General features: G+C 43.9%; 2 protein-coding genes across 6 annotated transcripts in view; one reads left to right on the top strand and one right to left on the bottom strand.

Moving 5' to 3' along the window:
* Positions 1-7,966, top strand: part of PCYT1A (phosphate cytidylyltransferase 1A, choline) — a 62,085-nt gene extending 54,119 nt beyond the window's left edge. For all 5 annotated transcript variants that reach the window (XM_036071882.2, XM_078067365.1, XM_078067356.1 and 2 more), the window contains 4 exons: positions 450-528; positions 967-1,109; positions 2,790-2,978; positions 3,867-7,966. In XM_036071882.2, the coding sequence (XP_035927775.1) occupies positions 450-528; positions 967-1,109; positions 2,790-2,978; positions 3,867-4,073 (618 nt within the window). In that variant the 3' untranslated portion in view covers positions 4,074-7,966. The remainder of the gene's footprint in view (positions 1-449; positions 529-966; positions 1,110-2,789; positions 2,979-3,866) is intronic.
* Positions 7,967-9,385: 1,419 nt separating this feature from the next.
* SLC51A (solute carrier family 51 member A) lies at positions 9,386-25,509 on the bottom strand. The gene is made up of 9 exons (XM_078059016.1): positions 25,472-25,509; positions 24,758-24,852; positions 15,209-15,363; positions 14,226-14,299; positions 13,655-13,813; positions 12,981-13,092; positions 12,543-12,689; positions 10,338-10,443; positions 9,386-9,591 (listed from the first exon to the last, which is right to left on the bottom strand). The coding sequence occupies exons 1-9, from the start codon at positions 25,507-25,509 to the stop codon at positions 9,386-9,388; spliced, it is 1,092 nt and encodes a 363-aa protein (XP_077915142.1).
* Positions 25,510-25,867: the final 358 nt, after the last annotated feature.

Raw genomic sequence — 25,867 nt, 5'->3', positions numbered from 1 at the left:
CTTTTGCATATTTTTAGAAACCCTTATTTGACCAATCTTTATAGACCCAGGAGGATGGGGAGATTTCCTTTCTTCTTTCCTCAGGTCCGCTCACTAACTAACACACCAGCAAATCCTCCGGTTGTGTTTACTACAGCATGATGACTGGTGTGCAGTGTGAGGGTAGCGCTTCCAGTAGACCAGGAGAATTAGCTAAAAAAAGAAACTGGTCAACTTCATATTTATGAGTGATAAATAATTAGATTGGGTGGCTTGTGAATGAGTCACAGAATTTATGAAGCAAAGCAAAGAGAGATAAAGAAAAAAAGTCCATTTGAGGCCTGGCCTCCCCTTGTCCTTTATCTGGATCTGGGGGAGTATTTACTGGGAGAGTATTTTCTGGGGGAATATTTACTGGTTCTTTTTGATGGCAGTGATCCTGGGTTTTAAGTGATTTTTCCTTATTTCAGATTGATTTTGTAGCCCATGATGACATCCCTTATTCTTCTGCTGGGAGCGATGATGTTTATAAGCACATCAAGGAAGCAGGTGAGTAAGCTGATGTACATCCTCACTTTATGGAGTCTCAGGGGCAGTAACAGAGATTTAATGACATTGCTACTTTACAGAGGAAAATTTATACACTTAGAAATTCAATATACTTTCAGTCACACTTAAGATGTTTATGTGAGCATAGCACTGATATCCATCAATTCTCAGTCTAAACATCTACTTTTGATATCTCTTTTAATTTTAGGAATCTCTCTCCCAGGCCCATATTTTTTTTAATATTAGGGCCATATAGTTCTTCCTTTCCTTAGCCCTAGCCTTTGATTCAGTCCTCCTCCTGTATGTCAGCATCTCCAGACTTCACTCAGTAATAGAAGGTCGTTTTTTGAGGAAAAGAATGTTGCTCCCAGTGTCCATCTAGTCCTACTGCCTGAGTTAACCAGAATGTCACAGTGTTTGTATGTGTTCTTGGATTAGGTATGTTTGCACCAACACAGAGGACAGAAGGTATCTCCACATCAGACATCATCACCCGAATTGTCCGGGACTATGATGTCTATGCCCGACGGAACCTACAGAGGGGCTACACAGCAAAGGAGCTCAATGTCAGCTTTATCAATGTGAGTTCGACTTCATCCCAGAGTTCCCTGGCCCTATAGGACACATGTTTGCCTCCTACTTTATCTGAGCTAAAGTTGCTTTTCAGTCTGCTGTAATTATCACCTCCAAAATTCAATGAATGCCTCTTTGCTGATTACACTGTGCTAAGCTCTTTACAAAAAGAATAAAACAGGCATTCTCTGCCTTTATGGTCTAGTATCAACACATTGATATAAAGACACACAGCCAATTAAATAAGAATATGTTACTGGAGGTGCCTGGGTGGCTCAGTCGTTAAGCATCCGCCTTTGGCTCAGGTCATGATCCCAGTGTCCTGGGATCAAGCCCCGCATTGGGCTCCCTGCTCAGCAGGAAGCCTGCTTCCTCCTCTCCCACTCCCCCTGCTTGTGTTCCCTCTCTCGCTGTGTCTCTCTCTGTCAAATAAATAAATAAAATCTCAAAAAAAAAATATGTTACTTAACATAGTACAGTATTTATATCAAATATATTTAAAACAGCTTTTTTTTTTTTTTTTTTTTTTTTTTGATTGGATGGTCTTTGGAAAATGTAATGAAAGTTGTGGGTCCTCTCCCTGTGTGGATAGTGGCACACAACATTTTCCATGCAATTTCTCAGGGCATGTGGACCTAGGTTTTAAAATTTGATTTATGAAAGCAAAGTGTATCTTAGCTTAATATTGCCTTTTAGACACAAACTGCTATACATGTTGTATATAAATTTTATCTTAATAAAGTTGATTTTAAAAGAAGAAAGCTGCTAACTATAATTCTATACAAGTAGTTTACCATGCTCCCTTACCTGCTGCCAGTTGTGTGAATAATGAATAGATGAAATGGTTTCATCAAAATGTGTTTATCTTTGCAGATAAACCCTAGCTGTTGTTAACCACCTACTACAGAATCTTTTTCAGGTGTTTAAAAATACTAAATATATTCCTGTTCCCCTTTATGATCTGGAAATTATGAAAATACTTTTCCTTTGGCTAAACATCCTCCCCCCACCCCCAGAGGGTTCATACCATTTTCCCTTCTGTTAGGGAAGCTGGTAGGACCATAGAGTATCATCTTCATTTTGCAAATGAGCAAACAGATCTCTAAATACTAAAAAATAAAACAAACAGCTCTTCTAAAATCATAGCATAAGCCAATGATAGAAAACATCCAGTACAATAAACAAATTAAGTAAAAGATCTGCCACTTCAACCTATTATAGTTGTCTTATTCTTGGCAATATTGTGCAGTAATCCTGTGGCTCCTTATGTATCTCCATCTAGAATGGGGTTTGGGTTATGTTGGGCATGTTTATGTTCCAAGTTTATGGGTTTTTTTTTTTTTATTATGTTCAGTTAGCCAACGTCTTGTACATCACTAATTTTTGACGTAGTCTTAAAAAATCTGACTTCATTTGGCTATATGCCCATCTGTTACTGAGCATACTCTATATATTTAGTTTAGTCCAGGCTTCTACAATGTTCGGATTATCACACTTTCATATAAGATGACCATCCAGAGTATATTTAATCTGTTATTATGCTAGAGAAACAAGGGATAGATTAGGGCGAAGTGAAATTCTAATGACTGGAAATAGTGTCAGTAGAGTGCTGAAATGTTTTTTTCTTCTTCTCCCTTTGGAATGGAGGTCAGAGTATTATTTCTCAAAACAATTATTTCTTTACTTAGGAGAAGAAATACCACTTGCAAGAGCGGGTTGACAAAGTAAAGAAGAAAGTGAAAGATGTGGAAGAAAAGTCAAAAGAATTTGTTCAGAAGGTCGAGGAAAAAAGCATTGATCTCATTCAGAAATGGGAGGAGAAATCCCGAGAATTCATTGGAAGTTTCCTGGAAATGTTTGGTCCAGAAGGAGCGCTGGTATGTTCTTTCCTGGTGGACAGTTTAGGGAATTTCAGGAAAATTTAGGGAATTTTCATGCTGTGGAAAGAATTATAGCATTATAGAAAGGGACATCAACATTAAGTAGTTATCTAATCTGTTCCTTATATTGGGCTGAACTATATTTCAACTATCCCCAAAAAGTTGTTTAAAATCGTTACAGAAAGAGGTTACACATTCTCCTAAATAATTTTGCCAGCTGTCAACCTCCAAATCTGGTGATAAGCAAGTAACCTTGCCCAGCTTGCTTCTGTATTATAGTTTTAGATAAAAAGGAAAGGAAAGAATGAAGAACAGTAAAAAGAAAGCTGCCTCCACTACAAACAGCTGCTGCAGAGCTGCTGCGTGAGGTTAGAGTTCTGTCCTTGAGGAGTAACAAGGTCTTTTCAAGCCAAATAGAAGGTGAATGTAGTTATTTAGCAAATGGGCCCTAGGATATCAGGAAGGATCTAACTGTGAAAGTATTTGATACCAGAACAGATTATTCAGGGAGAATATAGAATTTCCTTTTCAGAGAGCTAGAACTCTGAAACTTCCTTTTCAGAGAGCTAAAACTAGAATAGGTACTCTTTTGTCTGGGTTAGTTCCTTTGTTTTTGCCTGGAGCCTGGACTGCAGACCAAGTAGCCATTTAAGTCGAGAATTGGGTGACTGCAGATAACATGTGGAAACCCTTAGATAAGTAGCATAGCGTGGACTACTTTAGGGAGGAAATTGCTTAAAATTTTAGATATATCCCTCCCCTAGCTTATTCTATCACTTTTGACATTGCAGAGGGCACTCGTGATAATTTGAAGTCTCAGATCCTCCAATGGTGATTTAGTAAGATCCCTAGGTTTCTTCTAATTCTTCCTTTTGGTCTCCCTAGAAACATATGCTGAAAGAGGGGAAAGGCCGGATGCTGCAGGCCATCAGTCCAAAGCAGAGTCCCAGCAGCAGCCCCACTCGGGAACGCTCCCCCTCCCCGTCTTTTCGATGGCCCTTCTCTGGCAAGACTTCCCCGCCTTCCTCCCCAGCAAACCTCTCCAGGCACAAGGCTGCAGCCTATGATATCAGTGAGGATGAAGAAGACTAAGTTTTCATCCCTCCTTTCCTCTTCCCTCCCTCTGTCCCATCACCTTTGGAAGCTCTCTGTTGAATTTCAAATTGTGATTCCAACACTAAACCTAAGGACAGCTACAAAGGAAAGAAAGTTGGGGCAGGAGGACGTAGGATGGGATCAGACAGCCCATCCTCCAAGAGACATCACCTATCCACACGAAGAAAGAGGCTAACTACACCTCAGAAACCTGTTCTGCATCCATATATCCTCCCTACAGACTTTGCTTTACTGTTTTATGTTCATGTGATTTTGACAGGGAAATTGTCATTTTTATTAATTTTTTAAAAATTAGTCTTTCAAATGTTGTAAGTAGAACTAATTCTTTGCCCCTGAGGAGTGGGCAGAAGGAAGTGGTGTATTACCCAGAGGCCTTTTCTTCCTGATACACTATAGTGTTTGCCTTCTGTTGGTGGCTTGCCAAGTCCTTCAAGAAATGAGCCATGCTGATGAGTGATTTCAGGAGGAGGGGAAATAGCGTAATTTTGGTGTCCTTAAAAAAAAGCTAAAAGCTGAGTAAACTCGGTCACAAACCCCCTCAATGTACTGCTGGCACATGTGTCAATGTGGCTGTGAGAAGAAGATCTGAGCCAAACTTTTCTTACTCCCTGAGGAGTTTCTTGTTGGACCCGATGGGGTCCATGGAAAGACACTGATGTGGATGGGACAGACCACATGGCATCAGCTGCGGTTTTCCTGCTGTGTTCATCTTCTCAGAAAACTCTGTTGCCCAGTTATTTGGGAGCTCTTGTCAATCTCTTTCCTACAGTCTACCTTTGAAGGAGGGAACACTTTCAGGTTTATTGTGATTGGGGAGGGGAGTGGGACAGTACTCAATCCTATAAAGGATCAGGTTAGGTTAATTTTCCCATCTGGATGTAAGTCCCTGGCCCTGCTATTTCAATGCTTATTACCTAGCTTTTTACAGAGGATACTTTGTAAATGTCTGCAGTTTGAACATGATCTGTTAATCCATGTTGCTCAAAGCCATATTGAATATTTAGAGAGATTTGCACAGAATTTAAACACAAAAGTATAAAGAAACACCCCCCCCTTCCTAAAGCCTTATCTTGAACTCTGTCCTTTTTAAGAATGTTCTTAACTGGAACTAATGCTCCAGGTGGTGTTTCTTTTCCTCTGAGGGTTGCAGTGGTTGGGACTTCCCTCCGCTGCCCCTCCAGCAGGCCACAAAACATTACAAGAGAATGGCAGGTTCTCTCCCTTTCCCACGTGTGCCTGGTGGTTATGGTCCCACTTCTCCTGTTAGATTGCCCAGGAGGATTCGTCACTTATATTCCACATCAGAGATGCTGAAGCTTAACACTTGCAGTTGAGCATGAGCTCATTTTAAGCCTCTAGCATTCTGCAGCTACATGACCGAGCAGACCATCATCTTCAATAATCCTGTAGCTGGGTTCAGGGGTAAAATTGCTTATGTCCAGGCCCCACCCTGTCACTCATAAATACCCCTTGTGGGGGTGGAGTTTTGGTGTTTTCAGCTAAGAAAACTGCGTTTTATCTTTTCTTGCCCCTATGCTAGGGCTGTGAGCATCTCATAGTCTCTTCCCTAAATACTTTCTGGTAAAACCTGCTCTTCTGCCTGAGGATCAGAGGCTAGAATCACTGCCTGCTTGCACAGCAGGACTACCTGGTTTCCTAAAACTCCGATCACCCAGAGAGACAGAGTAGAGACAATGAGAGGGAAATCTCTTGTTGTCCTGACGGCTTATGTAAACTACATTTCTGACTCTTCTCATGAAGTGCTATTTTTGCTATCAAATATGGTTTACATGAGCTTTGACTTGGAATCCTTTTTTTGAAACAGTTCAAGTTCTTGTTTTCCTACATTAACCAGCTTCATAGGATCACATATTTTAACTTTTCTGCTTTAGTCTTCCCTCTTTGGGCATTCTGCCTATCTCTGTCTTATTCTCCCTGGTATAGAAAGATGATGAAATCATCACTGAAGGTCACCTACCTGTTCCCTCAAAGTACATATTGGCCAAGTGTATTTGGCAAGGGAGATGCTCAGAATGTGGTTTTCCTCCCTGCATGTCACTCCTCTCAAGTTTACTGTCTGGACCTCTTCCTCTGCTCTGTCAATGGGCTACTTTGGGCATTCCCTGCCCTTGGAATATAACCGCTGTGCTGATAAGTTCTGTGAGACCGCCAGGGCCAGCATATGCACACGTGCTTGGAAAGCCCTCTCACCCCTTTTGACGAGCCTCTGTGGCCTCAGTCTCCTAACACTACTGCATCCTCAAATAATTTTGACTTAAGGCTAAAACTTTTATTGTGTGGCATATTAGCTACTTTGGGATAAATGTGATCCTAGGTGCTGGACAAGGATGTGTGGAGGGAAGAAGCTGTTGGGATGATGTGTTATTTGATCATTTGTGCCTAATTAAATGAAGTTAGTGGTTTGCCTACCATGACCATGCCTGTGATCTGTAAATCTTCTATTATTAATTTTAATATTAAGTATTAATATTGATTTCTAATATTAATATTAATTAGCTATTTCCCTGAATCCCACACACAAAGCAATAAGCCAAATGTAGCAGAGATGGGAGATCCTTAAACACTGGTTGGCTTCAGAGCTCAGTCTGTAAGACAGAAGAATGGAGACAAACCCAGGAGCTGGTGCTGGGGAGGTGCTACTTCATTTACCTTGAGATGGCTGGGCAGAAAGTTTGCTCTTTTCATACACTAGACTCAGTAGCACTAAGGAATAGTGGTTGAAACTTTAGAGGAGTAGAAACAGATTCTTTGTAGTGCTGCAGCTGTTTCTGATAGCTAGAGCCAAAGACCATTATTTCGCTGAGGCTTGGGTAAGAAGGCTGGGGATAGGAGGAGGTTGAAGATGCTAAATAAGAAAAAATATGAAGCATCATGAGGTCAAGAGAACTTTTGACTTTTTCAGATTGCCGATAACCCAGCACCCGAGTTAGATTTTTCTTATTTTACTTGTGACCACACAACTGGTCGGGCAGCCTCTGGATATTCCACACCCCGCCCCCCCCAGATGGTTCTTCACAGTGCTTTTGTTTCTCCGGATTATCTTGATTTGTGGGTAGCTTTTGTTATTCTGGAGCTCATTGCTTTTTTGACCCTGTTCTAGATCTCTGTCTAAAATCTTTCCAAATCAATTATATTTTGCTGCTTTTTCTTTAATTCCCTAAAAGCCTTAGCTTCTACATTTTCTGTCAGCACACACTTTCACCAGAAGTTGAACTAATACAGGTAGGAAAAAAAGCTCCCTTAGCAATGTTTTTAACTAATGGTATTTTTTTTTTAAGCTTACCAATATAAGTATTTTTAAAGATTGTATTTTTCAAAATCATACAATGATTGTTCTTGTTTTCTCTCATAGAATAGATTGTCATGGGATAAAGAGTGGTCCCTAGCTTCTATTTTTCCAAGTAAGTAGGACATGTTCTTGGGATTATACTATTAAATGTTAATTTTCTTTAAAAGAAAGAAGAAAGATTTTCTGTCTGCCAAAGTTGTATGTTAATTCTCAGATTAGGATAGAAAACAAAAGTGCTAGGTTTAACACTAGGATGACTCAGGTTGTGTTCCTTTAGGTTTAAAGAGGGCTTTCCCACCCTTCTTAGGGGGGCACTGACTGTTTTAAACACAGAGAGTTGAGTGGTTGCTTTGTATTGAGGATCTTGAAAAGAAAAGGGCGTGTGGGAAGAAACACTGGCCTTGGTGTGAATGTTAGCCCCATCCCTAGTGCCATCATCCATAGGGCGTTTTCCTCAATCCGTGTTCAGTACATTGTTTTCCTATGTGAGTGTTATTAATTTGTTCAGTTATTTTGGCCTTTGTCATTAGGCAAATAAAGGCAAAGTGGTTTTACCTAATGTTCCATTTCCTGTGTTTTTGACCTGGTATACATGTGTATAAGATGTTTTATGTATTTGGGACTTTTACCTATACCCTCAGTTCCTTTGCTTTTGCATCGTAATTTGTCTCCTCAAAATTGTTCCATGACCATATTATCAGGGAAATCCTTTTGCAGCTTTGCATAGAAGGCCCAAAAAGCCATTGTGCCTCTAAGGGAGGCTGATCCAGACCTATGAGGTCTAATGTCATCAGTGTCCTAATGACATCTTCAGGAGTCTGGTTTTTTTTGAGACTTCAGGTTTGTACTATTTTTGCCTGGTTGAGCTCCTTTTTTTTTTTTTTTTTTTTTGGTTGACATACAATGTTACATTAGTTTTAGGTGTACAGCTTAGTGGTTTGACAAGTTTATACATTCTGCTATGCTCACCACAAGTATATCTACCATCTGTCCCATTACATTGCTATTACAATATCATTCACTGTATTCCTTTTTTTTTTTTAAGATTTTATTTATTTATTTGAGAGAGTGAGAGCAGGTATGCATGGGCAGAGGGAGAGGGAGAGTCTTACGCAGACTTTGCACTGAGCACTGAGCCCAACACAGGGCTTGATCTCATGACCCTGAGATCATGACCTGAGCCAAACTCAAGAGTCAGATGCTTAACCAACTGAGCCAGCCAGGCCCCCCTCATTGACTGTATTCCTTATGCTCTGCTTTTTATTCTTGTGACTAACTCATTCCACAACTGGAGGCCTGTATCTCCTACCCCTCTTCACCCATTTTGCCCAATCCCTCACCCCCTCTCCTCTGGCAACCATCAGTTCTCTGTATTTATAGTTCTGATTCTGCTTTTCATTTGTTTATTCATTTTCTTTTAGATTCCATTTATGAGTGGAATCATATGGTATTTGTCTTTCTCAGTCTGACTTATTTCACTTAGCATAATACCCTCTAGGTCCATCCATGTTGTCTCGAATGGCATGGGCTCAGCATTTTTTATGGCTGTGTAATATTCCATTGTATATGTAAACCACATTTTCCTTATCCATTCATCTGTTGATGGACACTTAGTTTGCTTCCATGTCTTGGTTATTCTAAATAATGCTGCAATAAACATTAAGGGTTTGCCTGGTTGAGATTTACTCCTGTTCTTATAACAGGCAAACTACCATATACTTTCCCCTCTTTCATTGGCTTTGGGAAAATTTAGAGTGACCTTTCAATATAGAAGCTTCAAGGGCTAATAGTGTTACCCACAGAGGCAATGTACCCAGTTACAGAATTTTAAACTCTATCCTGTTTATTATAAAACTTAAAATACCTTCTCCAGGCAAGATCCAAAATAATTGCATCCTATTCCATAATTCTCCTTCATCCCCTATATTCAAATGTAATCTATCAGCTTGTGCTAAAAATGGAATCCATCCCCATTTGGTCAAGGTTGAGGGACAGTGAGGAAATCTTGTGCCTGTTTAATGTATACAGTGTCTCTTTCAATGTCCACCTTGGACTTTGAGGTCGAATCCAGGCCTGAGGAAGAAAAAGGTTCATATCCAACCTTGTTGTCTTTCCTTCGGTAGTACATGCGTGTCAGCACAGTCAGTAGAAAAGTCTCCAGTACGAGGAGGTGGCAATTCATCACTGCAGCATGGAGTGAAATATAATGTAAGTTATGCCAAATTGTAGAGGTGGTATCCCACTAGCAGCCCTGGCATATGAGTTCAGCAACACTTTCTCCAATTTGTCCTCAAACCAAGTCTAAAGATATTAAGTTGTCATAAGTAACGTAGCAGATTAACGGTAGAGCCAAAACCAGAACTTGACTCTCTACCTTCTGCAAACGGAGGCTAGCATTAAACCCCATTTCTTTTGTGTGTTTTATCATCATGACCTTCCTTCTTCTTTTTTTTTTTTTTTTCTGAGAGAGATCGAGCAGTGGGGAGGGGCAGAGTGAGAGAGAATCCCAAGCAGATTCCACGCTTAGCATGGAGCCTGATGTGGGGCTTGATCCCACAACCCTGAGATCATGACCTGAGCAGACATCAAGAGTCGGATGCGCTTAACCGACTGAGCCACCCAGGCGCCCCCATCAGCATGACCTTCTGCTTTCAAACCACACCCATTCCTCTCCCAGAAGCTCAGGATTGAACCTGTGGCTTCCTGGGTTGGCCATCAGGGCTGGCCTCAAGCTGTGGGATTGCAGCTCTCCTCTGTGTGGTCGGAGAATCTACCATCTCCTTAAAACCCCACTAGGATTTCTCAGGAGATCCCTTTCTGAGTATTCTGAGCAGAAGCCAGGCTGGCCCAACCTCTCTTCCAAGGTCCTCTCTTCCCTGACCCTCCTTTCTCGCCCATTCTGGAATGAGAGAGGAACTCTCTGTGCTCACCTTGAGACCTGATTTTAGAGGAAAAGGGAGGTGAACAAGCAATCTGCCCGCTGTTGGCCAAGACTGAGAAGATGGATGGCTGCAGGGCAGTCAGGATGAGGAGAACCTGCAGAACAAAAGAGAAGCAAGGGCAGGAGGGGCCCAGCACCCGCGGCATTGAGGCCAATAGGCCCACTGCTGTGCTTGACCTTCCACAGTGCATTCAACTGACCTTTCGATCTGTGCACTTACAGAGGGCTAAAACTCACTTAAGTAAAGTTTTGTGGAGTTTTAATCTTCAGGCAAATTACAATCTTGTCTTCTACCCAATATTTTACGATAATTTGTGACAAGAAACAAGAACTGATTGGGGGTCCATGTTTATATCCCTATCTCAGCCATGGCTACTAATGAGCACTCAGTGGATGAACAGGGTGGATGGTTAGAGAAGACTATTTCCATCTGGCTCAAGGACCTGAGATTCCCTGCTCTTAGAATGAGGGGCAATTGGCCATGAAGGAAGGCACCCTTTGAAAAATCTCTACCATGCCAGGGGGTGGGCGGAAGGGGGAAAAGGGGAATTAATGTTCAATAGGCACAGAGTTTCTGTGTGGAAGGCGAAAAAATTCTGGAAATGGATGGTGGTGATGATTGCACAACAATGTGAATGCACTTACTGCCACTGAACTGTACAGTTAAAAATAAATTGGTAAATTTTATGTATATTTTGATACAACAAGAAAAAAAAAAGAAGAAAAAAAATCTCTGTCCAGAGGCTCCAGCAACACCATTTGTCTTAGTACTTGTCCTCCCTGAGCACACTTTTCTGAAGCATCAGCCTCTTCAAGGCAGACTCAGCATGTCCAGGTGTCCCCACAATAGTCCCAGGCAGGCTCGGCAGTCACAGGGTTTTTAGCCTGTGGCAAGACCCTAAGTACTTCTGGGGCCCAGATCCTTTCTGCCCTTTCAGTCCCTGACTCAATTCAGGCTCTTCTGGCCTCTCTCTTCTTCAATTCTACCTACTATATGCCCAGAAATCCACATTTCAGAGGCATCTGCTTAGATCAAATGAGAATTTATGTGAAAGCACACTGTTAACTATAAAGCAGTCATGAAGCTGTGGGAGTAGGAGAAGGGCCTAGCTAGGAGACAGAAAGAATGGAGAGAGAAGGAAAACAAGATTGGACTAGAAATCATTGCATTTGCTTTAGAGAATGGAAAGTGTCAAAGTGAAAAATGTGCCTTGCGGAGAACTTTCAGAAGAGGTGTGCAGGCAGCGTGATGAGAAGAAGGAATGTGGATTTGAGAGTCAGACAGATCTAGGTTTAAATTCTAGTCCCATACCTATGTGCCTTCGAGCAAGCCTGATGACGTCTCTGGGCCTCATTTGTACACAGAAATAATAATGACTCCTAAGATTATTGTGAAAATTTAGATGTAATGTATGAAAAATCCCTAACATGTGGTCAAGGTAGTTCATAACTATGATAACGCTGATGCTCCTGGTGGTGATGAATTATAGAGCTTTAGAAAGTGTTGGGTAGAAAAGAAAAGAAAAAAGCAAAGGTAGAAGAATTTAAGGTTGATAATACACATTTTAGGAGTTGAAGTGCATCCCCTAAAACGATATGTTAAAGTCCCAACCCCCAGTACTTCAGAATGTGATCTTATTTGGAAACAGCATCGTTTTGATTAACTCATTAGGTGTCATGAGTTAAGATGACATCATGCTGGAGGAGAGTGGATCCTTATTCCCATATACTGTTGTCCTTATTAAGAAGAGGAAAAGAGACACATGACACACGACACATGCCATGCCATGGTGGAGGCAAAATCTGTGATGCAGCTGCCAGCCGGGGAGTGCTGGCCAACCACCAGAAGTTGGGAAGAGGCAAGGAAGAATTCTCCCCTATAGGTTTCAGGGGGAGCATGGCCTGGTCGACACCTTGATTTTGAACTTCCAGCCTCCAGAACTGCGAGCAAAGAAATTTCTGTTGTTTTAAGCCACCCGGTTTGTGATCCTTTGTGAGGGCAGCACTAGGAAGCTATTACAGCACAGAAAAACAAAAGCTGGGAAGGGGCAGGAATCGTTTTCTAAAGCTCACAGGAAACCTAGGCTTAAGAAGGTTTCCAGACCCACTTTTGGTCTTTATTAGTCTCATCTCCTAACCCCAGTTACTGGTAGCTCTAATATTAACCATCTTTTCTCTCCCAGGGTGTAGTTACCTGAAAGAGGGCAAATTTGGCTCCTATATTCTGCTCGCCCAGGTGCATCTTGGCTTGGCGGAAAATGATGGCCAGGGTCCAGAGAGCCAACAGGGTGGACACACCGAGGAGAGTGTTGATCCACAGAGCTGTGCTCTCTTCAGAAATCTGGTGGCAGATCAGAAAGTAGTCAGTGAGGGAGGCAAGGTTTTTCTCCTCCTTTTATTTCTCTTCTTCCATGGTGGGAAAGGTAATAAAAAAGGCCCAAAGCTTTGGCCTATTCCACTCTCCTCTCCCCACCAGGGTCTCCAAGCCTCTACTTTTCCATGGCCACACTGTTACTGGGGCTACCCTGTCTGTGGGGCCCTGTTGCAGGGGATGTTGGCTCCAGCTCTTCCTTCTAGAGCTCAGGGGTACTAAGTGAGTCTTGGACTTTGCTGCCCCTTATTCCTGGCTTACGTCTGCTGGGTCATAGATGCCATCTGGGATGAGAAACAGGCCCACCAGGCTCAGTGTTATCTTGAAGAAGGCATACTGGAATGGGCCCAACATCAGCAGCTGAAGCTTCTTCCTGAAGGAAGAAGAGGGTTAGGAACATGAACCCACAGACTGCCTACCTCAAGAACACCTTCCAACTCCCTCACTGGGCTCCTGAGCTGAAGCTCAGCTGCCATAACAGACACCAAAATGGCTCGATGGATGGGGACATGGGAAGAAGCCAGAATGTTGAGAGCATTGGAAACCCTCTTCTTGTCTCCCACTCACCCCCAGCCCAGAATGCTGCCTTTTGGGCAAGAACTATGTTGACCCCAACCTCATTAACCAAAATGGACACAAGGGACAAGTAAGTAGCCCAAAGTCCACTTTGCTCCATGTGGCTAAAGTTTGTAGGCAGCAGTGAGCTTAAGTGATGGAAATTGGAGTTCTCCTTCCTCTGCTCTCCTCACCCCTGAGTGGGCGCCCAGTGTGTGGGTGATGGCTGTGGGATGCCCACCCTTTCATCACTGGCTTTGTTCCATACCAGCCTGATTCCAAGAGACTTGAAGCAGGGCTGAGAGAGCCAGAGAGGCTCCTGGGAGAGTGCAGGAAGAGGCTAACCTGTTCCTCGAGGGAGCCTCTCCCTCCCAGCTTACCTGGTGAGCGTGAATGGGGGGCAGCAGGGGCAGCAGCAGCAGCAGGGGCCTGTGTGGACCACCATCGGAGTGTCCTTCAGTGTCCTCATTACTGCCTCCTTCCCACCAAAGCCTTCCACTATGACCCTCATCAGCAGGTAAAAGCATACCGCATAAAACCTGGAGTGGGAGCAGAGGTGGGCCTCACAGAGGGGGAGGTGGCAGCCAGCTGAGGGGATACCAGACTCAAGGGGTGCAACAGAGGTGGGGCTCACTGAGGGGGTCACAGTAGGGACCAGGCATTCAGAATGTGTGACCCAGCAAGAGGGAGAGACAGGACAGGGTCCAGGGGCTGAGGACGAGAGGAATTGGGGCCTGTAGGAACAAAATGGTTGACTAAGGATGAACAGAACCAGAAGTTCAAGAGACCTGATTAGCACAAGTTGAAAGGGGGCTAGATTCATGATCAATTAGTTTGCAGGGATTTATGGAAGGGATATGGGATAAAAGAAGATGTGGACTCTGGAGTCCTGGGCGAGTGGGGAGCAAAAGGGTACCCAGCTCAGAGCTGGGGGTGGGGCAGGACACTCACGAGGTTATGGCCATTTCCACGAGCATGAGGGAACGAGGGATCCAGAGACCAAAACAGCAGAACACAGACACGACCTACTTGGAGAGGAGCAAGAAGCTGGTTGCAGAGAGAAGGGAGTCTTTGTGCTCTAACCCTGTCAAACCTTTTGTGGCAAGGGCTCAAGGAAGCAAAACCTGAACAACTGGGGTGTCATTACTTTAAGTGGTCGGCTGGAAAAAATAGCTAATTAATTTTTTAAAAATCAACTAATTTTTAAAGTTTTTTTTAAATTCGGTGGTCAGTTCCTTCTGTATCTAGGGTTGGAGACAGCAGGTCCCCTTAAGTCCGGCACTCTTTTCCTACATCCCTGGAGTAGTGTAGGTAAGTTCATCCTTAGGAGGAACTGGGTCAAGATCCAACCCTTCCTTTTCAACATCACATGTTACTAGAGCATCTCTGATGATTTGAGATGGCCCAAGCAGGTGTCCTCTGCTAGAAAAGGACCTCAAGGGCTCCATTCTCCACCCCAGACACACACACAGACCTTATAAGGAAATGGAAGTCCAGTCTTATGGCCTGGGAGCAAGCCAGAGACCTATATAATGTTTGTGAGAGTGAGTTAAAAAGGTCTACAATGTAAGGGTAGAGCTGAGTATGTCCCCATGGAAAAAAAATTCTTTCCCTCTTTCCCCTCTGAGGAACCACTGCTTTCCTGTATAGGAAGGAAGCTTGCTTTTAACAGTAATACTGTGGCAGGAAGTAATGAGTGGGGCTGCTGGTGGGCTGAGCAGTTTCTGCAGCTGTCACTTGGCTCTAAGAATTCAAACTCCCTGTCCCACTGCCTATTGGCCTTCCAAGCATGGGGTCCTGACTGCAAACGGAAATCCCATTACAGCCCCCCAGGCAACACTTTGCTGACTTGAATTGCTGAGTTTAGAGGAATTCTCAAAATGGTTCCTGTCTCTTGTTTAGTCCCTCCCAAATGGCAGCTACAAGGCCCTTACCGTGGGTGCAGAGCTGCTCCAGAGCAGGGTCCTCCTCTTGATGGGGCACCGGGTGTTCTTGTACAGGTAGACAGCGTTCTCCAGGAAGATGATGACAGAGCCCAGGGCAAACAAGGTCATAATGACTGTAAGGGCAATTTCCGTAGGGCCCAGTGCTAAAGTGGAAAGAGAGGGCAGACTCTCCTGAGCTGAAGTCTAGGACCGAGGGGCAGAAGATGTGGGCTTCTTCATTTGGATCTAAATTGCTTTACCATATCTAGAATTATCTGGTCTAGGCCCCCACCCATGCAGAAGAATGGCATTTTCTTAGAATATCCAACATGTGGCTAAAAGTAGTCATTCTTCTGCATGGATGAAAGACTAGACCAGATAATTCTAGGAATGGTAAGGCTTACCTCAACCAGGATATAGACACCAAACAAGTTTTTACTTAATTAGCAAAAATTTTGAATTAGGAGGTTGGCCGTGCCTGGTCAACTTTATTACTTTCCAGTGAAAGGTGTCATGCTAGCAGACGTGGACCAATTAACATTATAATTAAAGCAGAATGTAATTAATGGTATACTTTAGGGCTGTTTAAATTTGATTTCAAAAATTATGTCATGAAACTGGGACATTAGGAAGGGATTCTTTTTTTTTTTTTTAAGATTTTATTTATTTATTTGACACAGAGAGAGAGACAGAGAGAGAGAGCACAAGCAGTTGGAGTGGCAGGCAGAGGGAGAGGGAGAAGCAGGCTCCAGGAGAAGCAGGCTCCCTGAGGAGCAGGGTGCCTGATGCGGGGCTCGATCCCAGGACTCTGGGATCATGACCTGAGCCGAAGGCAGTCGCTTAACCAACTGAGCCACCCAGGCGCCCCAGGAACGGATTTTAACAGAAGAGAAATGGATACACATAAAGACTCCAAAGACATTTGACTCATGTTGGCCTCATAATTAGTCTTAAATTAAATGTGGTTCAGTAGCTTTCTTTAGTGTTTATTGCAATCATTTGAGTAGTTGTTAAAAACTAGCTGTCCAGGTCCTACCCTCAGAGATGCTCCTTCAAAATCTTTGTGAAGAATGTGTAATATTTTTAAAAAACTTATTAGCACTCAATTAAAAAAAACAAAAAAATTATTAACACACCCACACATATATGGTCATCTGATTTATCACAAAGACTCCACTACAATTTATGGCAAAAAGGATGTTTTATTCAAGAAAGGTTCTGGGTTAACCGGATATCCTTTGGTGTATAAAAAAGAACATTGACCCCTCCTTCACATCATCCCAAAACACCTAAATGTGAAAGTTAAAACAATAAAGTTTTTAGAGGAAAACAGAGAAGTGTATCTTCATGACTTTGAGATGGGCAAAGATCTTTTAAAATAGGACACAAAAGCATGACCCATAACTTTAAAAATTGATAAATTGGACTTTCTTAAAATGAAATATTTTCATTGGTCAAAAGAAACCATTAAGAGAGTGAAAAGACAAGCTCAGACTGGGAGAAGATATTTGAAATACAGATATCCAACATAAGACCAGTATCCATCCATATATAAAGAATTCCTATCGGTCAGAAAAAGACAACACGATTTTTAAAAATGAAAAAAAAGGGGCGCCTGGGTGGCTCAGTTGTTAAGCGTCTGCCTTCGGCTCAGGTCATGATCCCAGGGTCCTGGGATCGAGCCCCACATCGGGCTCCCTGCTTAGCGGGAAGCCTGTTTCTCCCTCTCCCACTCCCCCTGCTTGTGTTCCTGCTCTCACTCTCTCTCTCTGTCAAATAAATAAATAAAATCTTTTTTTAAAAAAATGGAAAAAAAGACCTAACCAGTTACTTTACAGAAGAAGATACGTAAATGTTTATGAAGCATAAAAGGTGCTAAATATCAACAGTCATCAGGGCAACACAGATGTGAGATGCCATTACATACCCACCAAAAGGGCTAAAATTAGAAGGACTGATGATTCCAAGTGCTGATGAGGATAAGGGGAAAATGGAATTCGTTTATTTCAGCTGGGAGGGGCACAACCATTTTGGAAAACAGTTTGGTACTATGTATTAAAGCTAAACATACACCTACCCTATGACACAGAAATTCCACTCCTGGATACATATTCAATAGAAATGAGCGCTTATAAACACTGAAAATATGCTCAGAGCAGCATTATTCATAATGGCCCAAACTGGAAACAGCTCATATGTATCCAACAAGAATACAGATAAATACAGTTGACTCTTGAACAACCCAGGAGTTAGGGGCTCCAACCCTGCACGGTTCAAAATCTGTGCATAATTTTTGACTCCCTCCAAACTTAACTACTAATAGCCTATGGTTGACTGGAAGCCTTACTGATAACATGCTTAGTTGATTAACACATGTTTTGTATGTTACATGTATTATGTTTTGTATTCTTACAATAAGGTCAACTAGAGAAAAGAAAATGTTATTAAGAAAATCATAAAGGGGCACCTGGCCGGCTCAGTCGGTGGAGCGTGTGACTTTTGATCTCGGGGTTGTAAGTTCAAGCCCCACGTTGGCTGTAGAGATTACTTAAAAATAAAATCTTTATTAAAAAAGGGAAAATCATAAGAGAAAATATATTTACAGTACCGTGCATATATTTATTGAAAAAAAAATCCTCATATAGGTGGACCTGCACAGTTCAAACCCATGTTATTTTTTTTTAAGATTTTTTATTTTATTTATTTGACAGAGAGAGAGCACAAGCAGGGGGAGCAGCAGAGGGAGAGGGAGAAGCAGACTCCCCGCTGAGCAGGGAGCCTGACGTCAAGCTCGATCCCAGGTGCCCCAAACCCATGTTATTTAAAGGTCGACTGTAAATTGTGATATATTCCCACAATAGAATATACACACAATAAAAAAGAATAAACTACTGATACATGCAACAAAAGAGATTAATCTTAAAAACATAATGATGAGTGAAGGAAGCCAGATACAAGAGTATATACATACCGTTTGATTTTGTTTATATAAATTGAAAAATAGGGAAAAATGATCTGTAGAGGTGGTAGAGGTTAAAATAGTGCTCTCAGGAGGCATAGTAACTGGGGAGGGAGTACAAGAGACCCTACTGGTTACTTGAAATGTTCTATTTCTTGATCTAGGTGCTGTTTTCACAGATGTACACACCGGCAAAAATGCATCACAATATACACTTGAGATCATTACCTTTTACTGTATATAATTTATACTTAAAAAAAGGTCTCATGTCAACAAAGAAGATTGCAAAATTAGCCCAGTAAAACTATAACCATGTTTGGGAAGAGAAAGGTAGAAAAGAGTTGAAGGAAAGAGTGGGACACGAATATCTTTCTTTATCTTACAAAGTGCAAAGTCAGGAAGTACTTCCCGTGGTTGGCACAATAAGAAATTATCTAAAGGGATAATAAATCTATAAAGATAACCAACTAAAAATATTGACATAATTGTAGGGAGAACGGAAAAAGGTCAGGGCTGAGAAAGAGAGAGTGCACACAAGTGGGGGGGAGGGGCAGAGAGAGAGAAGAATCCCAAGCAGAATCCCCCCCCACCTCCACTGAGTGTGGACCCCCCCAACCCCCCCCAGGGCTCAGTCTCACAACCCTGAGATCACAACCCCAAGAGCATGACCTGACCCGAAATCAAGAGTCCCATGCTCAATCAGCTGAGCCACCCAGCCGTCCCAATTCAGTAGATTTCTCAAAACCAGTGTCCGTTGTGGGAAGGCAGAGTCACTGCTAGAGGCTCTCTTGGCAGGATTTGCCCACCCCTGCTTGACCCTTGTCCTCACAGGCTCAGGGAGAGCTGAGAGTGAAAAGAGCCCTTTCAAAAGCCGTTCAAGGCCATTGACTTTCCCAGTCTTCACTGTCTCGACTGCTCCCTCCTCTTTGAAAATCTGCCCCACCTTGACTCCCAGAACCACAGTCCCCCTCATGGCCTCTGACCCCAAGTCTCTGGCACTGATCCCTCATCCCCTCCCACGCCCTGTGTTCCCCATCTCAAACATTGCAGCTCCGGTGTTCTCTGTTTATTGAGGTCTAGGATTTCCCTGCCACTCCTTCAGCCTCCCAATAGCCATGCAAGCTGTGCGGCCTCCAGAACTTGGTGGTGCTTGGTTTCTGCCCATTCAGCTTTTTTCCCTGAGCTCCCAGTGGCTGGCTTCTCCTCACTGAGTTCTCAGTTCAATGCGCCTCCTCAGCCAGCCTTCCTTGAGTGCCCTTGTGATGCTGCCCCCCATCTGCCTCCCACAGTGAGGCTATTTACATATTTATTTACTTGCCTATTTTCTGCTGACTTCCCCCTCCCACCTTCTCCACCCTTGTAAACTCCTGGAAGGCAGAGACTTTGTCAAGCTTTGTTTGTTCTCTGTTCCATCTCCAAATGCGTGGAACAGTAACTGTGGCTATTTGTTGAATGAAAGAAATAACTCCATGAGAATTCCTATTGTCATCTCCATTTTATAGGCTTTTCCAGGAAACTAGGCTTAGAGAGTTAAGCACTTTGCCCATGGTCACACAGCCTGGAAGTTATGGGGCTGGGATTAAAACCCAGGGGTTTCTGGCTGAGCCCATACTCTTAACCATTGCACACACTGACTCTTGTTGTGTGTTCCCATAGCAATGGGAGCGAATGTGAAGTGATATAAACCATGAAACCCAACCCTACAAGGTTGTTTAAGTTTATGAAGGTGGGTGGGGGCATATGTGACTGTTCAGTACAGACATGCTTTTGCAATCTCTTGTAACTTCTGGCTTTGGCACTCTATATTCTCTCTCCTACTTGTAGTATCTATAGGCTCTTGTATCCACTGCCGTAGCACAAAAGCTGAGAGAGAAGATTCTTAGCATCCATAGCCTGACACTACTGCTCTCCATAAAACTCGTTTATCTTCTTTGAAGATTGTCCCCTACCTTATTTTTCTGCATCTTAATAGATATTATGGGACAAAAGTGTTCTATGGCCAGAGGATTTTTGGAAATGCCTTAAAGTTAAACCTGTTTCTTCCCATACTCAAGTTTTTAATCTGATTTACACTAATTTCCTAGTGGAGGTTATAGAATATAGCTTTTACAAAACTTATTTTTCTATAGATTCTGTGTTCATGAGGCACTACTTAAGATTAGTATTCCAAGAAACACACTTTGGGAAATGCCTGTCTAACTGACCATTTTGAATTCAATTAACACCTTTAGCAACTAGCAAATTTCCCACTGTGTCCACAGTAGTGAAGATAATTTTTTTTTTAAATAATGAAAACAATATTAGAGCGTTAAAATTTTGAAAGAGTATCTCCCATAATTCTAGTTAGTTCCTACCCAAAAGTTATTTTCGTTTTTGCATATTTGTCTTCATGGGAGTTAAGAGCAGAGGCTCTGGAGTCAGAGACACCTGGGTTCAAAGTAAAATCCCACTTACTGCTTGCTCTTGACCTTGGACAGGTTATTCATCCTCTCATTAACCTCTTAGCACAGCACCTGGCATGTAGTATTTGTTCAATAAAAAGTAGCTTTAAAAAACACCCTGGTTAAAGTGCATACCCATTGTATTACTGCAATTATACTCTAAGATTGCGTACATTTTTGACTAGCATTTTACCACAGCCATCAAAAATGATTTTTATAATTATTTTTTAAATTACAAAAATTTCAAAAATAAAGAGAATAATAGAGCAAACAGGAATATATATACCCATAACCCATTTTAAAGAGTGTTATAATATTGCCAATTTTGCTTCAAAAATTATTTTTAGAAACATAAAACATTACAGATGTATTTCATGGCCCTTGTACATGCCTCCTGGATCATTTTCCCTTCCCCACCTCACCTCCCAGAGCTAACTACTGTTCTGACGTTGGTGTATATCTTTTTCACTTATGTTTTAATTTTTCACAATATAGGTACATACTCAACATACTATATTGCTTTGCGTTTTACAAAATCTACATAAATGGGGGCACCTAGGTGGCTCAGTCGGTTAAGGGGGTAAGTGTCTGCCTTAGGTTCAGGTCGTGATCCTGGGTTGGAGCCTGAGGGCCCCCCTCTGACTTCTTGCTCTGGGGGGAGCCTGCTTCTCCCTCTGCCCCTCCCCCACTTGTGCTCTCTCTCTCTCTCTCTTTCTCTCTCACTCTGCTCTCTCTGTCTCTCAAGTAAATAAATAAAATCTTTTTTTAAAAAAACTACACAAATGGCATCATTCTGCAAAATGCTTTTCCCACCCAACATTGTTTTCTTGATATTATTTTCATTATGACAAACAAATGCTTCCATAAATATTCTTGGACGTGTCTGCTAAGCACATATGGGAGAGTTCTTTTAGGTGGACACTTAAAATCAGAATTTCTGGGCTGGAGGAGATGAGAATCTGTCGTGCTGCAGCGAGCTGATCATTCTCCACAGTGGCTTTCCCAGTTAGACTCCCATCGGTGGTCCACAAGCCCTCTTTGTCACCTCAGATTCACTGTAGGGAAATGACATTGTTTCATTCACGGCTCCCTAATTCCTGAGTAGAGTATCTTTTTGTCCATTTATTGGTCATTTGGGTTTCTTCTGCTTGAACTGTCTGTTCACATATTTTACACTCTTTGTATTGGGTAATTTCTCTTATACTGACTTCTTATCCTTTGTTAGTTAGGCTTGAAAATATCTTCTCCCAGTCAGGGTGTGGTATTTAACATTGTTTATAGTGTCTTTAGTTGTATAAAAGTTTGCTTATGGAGTCAATCTTCCTGATCATTTGTGCTTTCTTGTGTTTTATTTAAGAAATTATTCTCCACTCCCAATCATAAAGATATCTTTCTATATGGTCTTTTGTAAAAACGTGTGCATTTTGCATTTAGGTATTTAAGCTGTCTGCATTAAAGCTACGTTGGAGCTATTTTCCCACGGATTTTTTTTGTCCCAGGGACAAATACATTGTCCAGACCACTTCTCGAGGAGTCCTTTCTGCCCACTGGTGTGTGTGGCATCCAAGCGGGCTCTATTTCTGGGTGCCCTGTTCGGTTCCGTGTTTCTACTCGTTAGGCCCCTTGCACTTACTACTCATTGCTTAGCCTTATTATAAGTCGTAATCCCTGGTAGGGCAGGTACCCTCCATACACATTTTCAAAATTGTCTTGGCTTTTCCTGGCCCTTCACGCTTTCACAGAAATGTTTGGATCAGTCCATTTAAAAAATCCTGTAGGGACTGTCATTGCAATCATATCACAGACATTTCAAAAACATGTTTAGTAGCTCTCCCCGAAGACCTCCTCTTTAAATGGCAGCCAACTTAAGGAGCAACAGTTTACAGACGGAGGAGGAAGGGTTTTGCCATATCCTCAGGGCAAAGCCTCTTCCAGGCTTTCCTGTTTCTGGGGGTCATCGCCTCTGCCCTCACCCCGTTCCCCAGGGTGGTGGTTGTGGGCTCTTTTGCCTTCACTTACCCCGTCTAGCTATTTACTGGGTAGCCCGCTCTTTCTTCGACTTGCCTCTGTTCTCCAACCTCCCCTGTCTTTCCCTGACACCATTCTGGCTCAGACTCTTGATCCCCATGCTGGGCTGGGGCGATAACCTCCAATGCCTAGCCCTGCTTCTCAAGGCTCTTCTTCCCCGAAGTCCGTCCTGTTTACTGATTAATGATTTTGCACTGGCCAGCCCCTCCCAATCTCAGCTCCCTCACCGGCTCCTTCTGTCTGCAGGATAAAGTACAACTCCTCTGCCTGACACTCATCAGGCCCCACCTCACCTGCCCAGCCCTCTCGGTTGTCCCCTGCTTCTCCACCAGCAACCTGGAATCCTGCCCGATTAAGCTCCTCAGCATCCGGGGAACCTGCCTGCCCCTTCTGTCTGCATCCCCACCCAAGCAGCGCCCACCGCCTGCTCTCCACTCTCTAACATTCCCCCTGGGAATGAGGCAGTGCACTGGACTACCAGACCCAGAATGGTCTCCCTACTTTGAAGATCCTTGGTGCTTCTATTTGCACATTCTGTCACAAAGCAATGTGAGATCGATTTTTACTGTGTAAGGCAGGGTTTCTCAATCTCAGCACTGTCAACACTTTGGCCAAGGTAACTCCTTGTCATGGGGGACTTTCCTTTGTATTCAGGGCAGCATCCCTGGCATCTCCACTAGGTGCCACTGGTACCCTCTAGGTGTGGCCACTGAAGGTCTCTACTCATTGCCACAAGTTCCTTGGGGGACCAAACTGCCTCTGGTCGGCAACTGCTAGTGTAAGGGAACACTTGTGCCACAAGCTGCACTCCGAACGAGAGGTTCCTCAAGCTGGATGTAGCAGCTAGCTCCTGGCACGAACCCCAGAGTAGCTGCAAAGCCTCTCTGGACTCTCTGGCGGTTGTCATTCGCTCTGAAACCAGGCTGAACATTGTCCAAGCACACGCCCATATCTGCCTCCTGATCCACACTGACTACATCCCGTTGGTCAGAAAGTCTACTCGATGAAGTGACAGTATCAGGAAGGAGCATGGGAAAAAACATTAAAGATACCATAGAGGGGGCGCCTGGGTGGCTCAGTCGGTTAAACGTCTGCCTTGGGCTCAGGTTGTGATCCTGGGGTCCTGGGATTGAGCCCCGCATCGGGCTCCCTGCTCAGTGGGGAGTCTGCTTCTCCCTCTCCCTCTGCCCCTCCCACCATGCTCATGCTCTCTCTCTCAAATGAATAAATAAAATCTTAAAAAAAAAATACCATAGAGGGGCGCCTGGGTGGCTCAGTTGTTAAGCATCTGCCTTCGGCTCAGGTCATGATCCCAGGGTCCTGGGATCGAGCCCCACGTTAGTCTCTCTGCTCAGCGGGAAGCCTGCTTCTTCCTCTCCCACTCCCCCTGCTTGTGTTCCCTCTCTCGCTGTCTCTCTCTGTCAAAATAAATAAATAAAATCTTAAAAAAAAAAAAAAGAAACATTAACTTTATAAAAAAAAAAATACCGTAGAGACACAGACTCCTCTTCATTAATATCTAAGAGGTGGTTAATCATGCCGTAGGAAAACAAGATAAAATACAGATAGGAGCCACATTTGGTAGAACAACGCTAGGATCATTTGGTTGTCATATAGGCGGGCAGGGAATAAACCGAGTCCCATCTTCTGCTCTGCACTTTCAAAAGCAATTCAGTATAAGATCTGATTGGCCAACATTGTCAGAATACTTCTACAGGCATGTCTACGTTTTAATGACCGCCCCTCTAGAATGATGTAGACCCTTTCCCAAAGAGGCTATTATGCAGCCCCAAGGAGGATTCTTTGGGGCTTGGATCATACGGGCATCATCTTGAGTCCCTGGATGGCTCTAGGGTTTGAACAATGCTCCAGGCCAGTGTCCCCACCTTGCATGAGCTTTGAGGCTGGGATCTGTGGGAGGTCCAGCTTGCAGCTTTGTCTCCCTGGCTAGGCTGCCATGCCCCTCCTCTGGCCTCTTGGCTCCTTGAGGAGTTGCTCTTGTCCAAGGCCTTCACCATGACAGACACTCTCCAGGCTGGCCAGCTCAGGACCACCTCTGTCAGCTGTCCTGGCTTCCTGCCGGGATGCTCATTTCTCCTTCCAGTTCCCTGGGGAGGGCCCCCGACTCACCTCTCAGAAGCTGGGCTGCAGTGGGAGCGTGAGAGAAGCAGGCGGAGGGGATGCTGTAATTGGTTTTCAGTAACTCCAGAAGATCTGCGGTGTACCTGTAGAGATACCAGCCCACGTTCAGAACTTGGGGACTTGGGGAGGCAAGGGGGGGTACCAGAAGGAACACCAGTTATCTGACACTCCCTCAAACACCCCTGAGTTCAGGGAGCTTGTACATTTCCCCTCGGGGCCCCGATTCTTAGAGGAAATGGCAAATGAGCCCAGACTAGTGTGTAAGACAAGTGCCACCTAGGCCATAGGCAGGCTTGGCTTCGGTGCCCAAAGAGTCCACGGTTCCCTCTCTCCACTTCCACTGGGGCAGCAGGCCAGGCACTGACCAGAAAGAAAGAGCAGGGCCTCAGAGAAAGAGTGGGCCCTGAGCACCAGGGAGGGGTCCACAGCAGGTTGGGGCTCTGTGCCTGCCCCTCACAGCCCCCCGCTCTGAGATTTTTCTCTTCCCAGTTGAGGGGCAAAGCCGAGGGGCAAAGCCAAGGCTCTGAAGGATCACACTCTGACCCCCAGGACCTCAGGGCCAGCCAGACCATTATTCGTCTGCCTCGTTCTATGTCCCGGGACCCAAAGGCCCTGGGAGGGAGAAAGGGCCAGGCCAGTGTGATAGGGAACACCATTGCTCAGCAGCTGGCTCTTGGCTCTGGGCCTGCCACCCTCACTCACCTGGGGTCAAGCTTTATCTGAGTCCTGTCTGGTTCCATCGTCTTCTCTCCCTCTCTGGCTTTCCCAGCAAGCACTGAGGGGCAAGGAGGGGCAGGCAGGTGGGGGCCCTGAGGGAGGTGGCTCCCGCTGGTCCTGCTGCCTGCCGGCCTTTGTCAGAGAGAGGACGGCGGCCACGTGTAAGGGCAATGGCAGGATCTTCTCCTCTGCCTCTCTCTTCTCAGGCTTCCCGTGCCCACAAATCCCTAGAGCTTATCTCAGAGTTTACCCCAGAGGAATTTGATCCTCTTGGCTGGCTGAGATCCCTGGCTCCTGACTCCTCCTTCTCCTAGGTGTTGTCCTTCCTGCCTCCCTCCCACAATGCCTTTGGCCACCCTTTGCCACCTGCCAGCCCTCATG

The sequence above is a fragment of the Halichoerus grypus genome, chromosome 1 (assembly GCF_964656455.1).
Source record: "Halichoerus grypus chromosome 1, mHalGry1.hap1.1, whole genome shotgun sequence".
NCBI classification, from domain to species: Eukaryota; Metazoa; Chordata; class Mammalia; order Carnivora; family Phocidae; genus Halichoerus; species Halichoerus grypus.
Note: the sequence above shows the minus strand (reverse complement) of the source record. Positions and strands in the feature narration are given on the sequence as shown.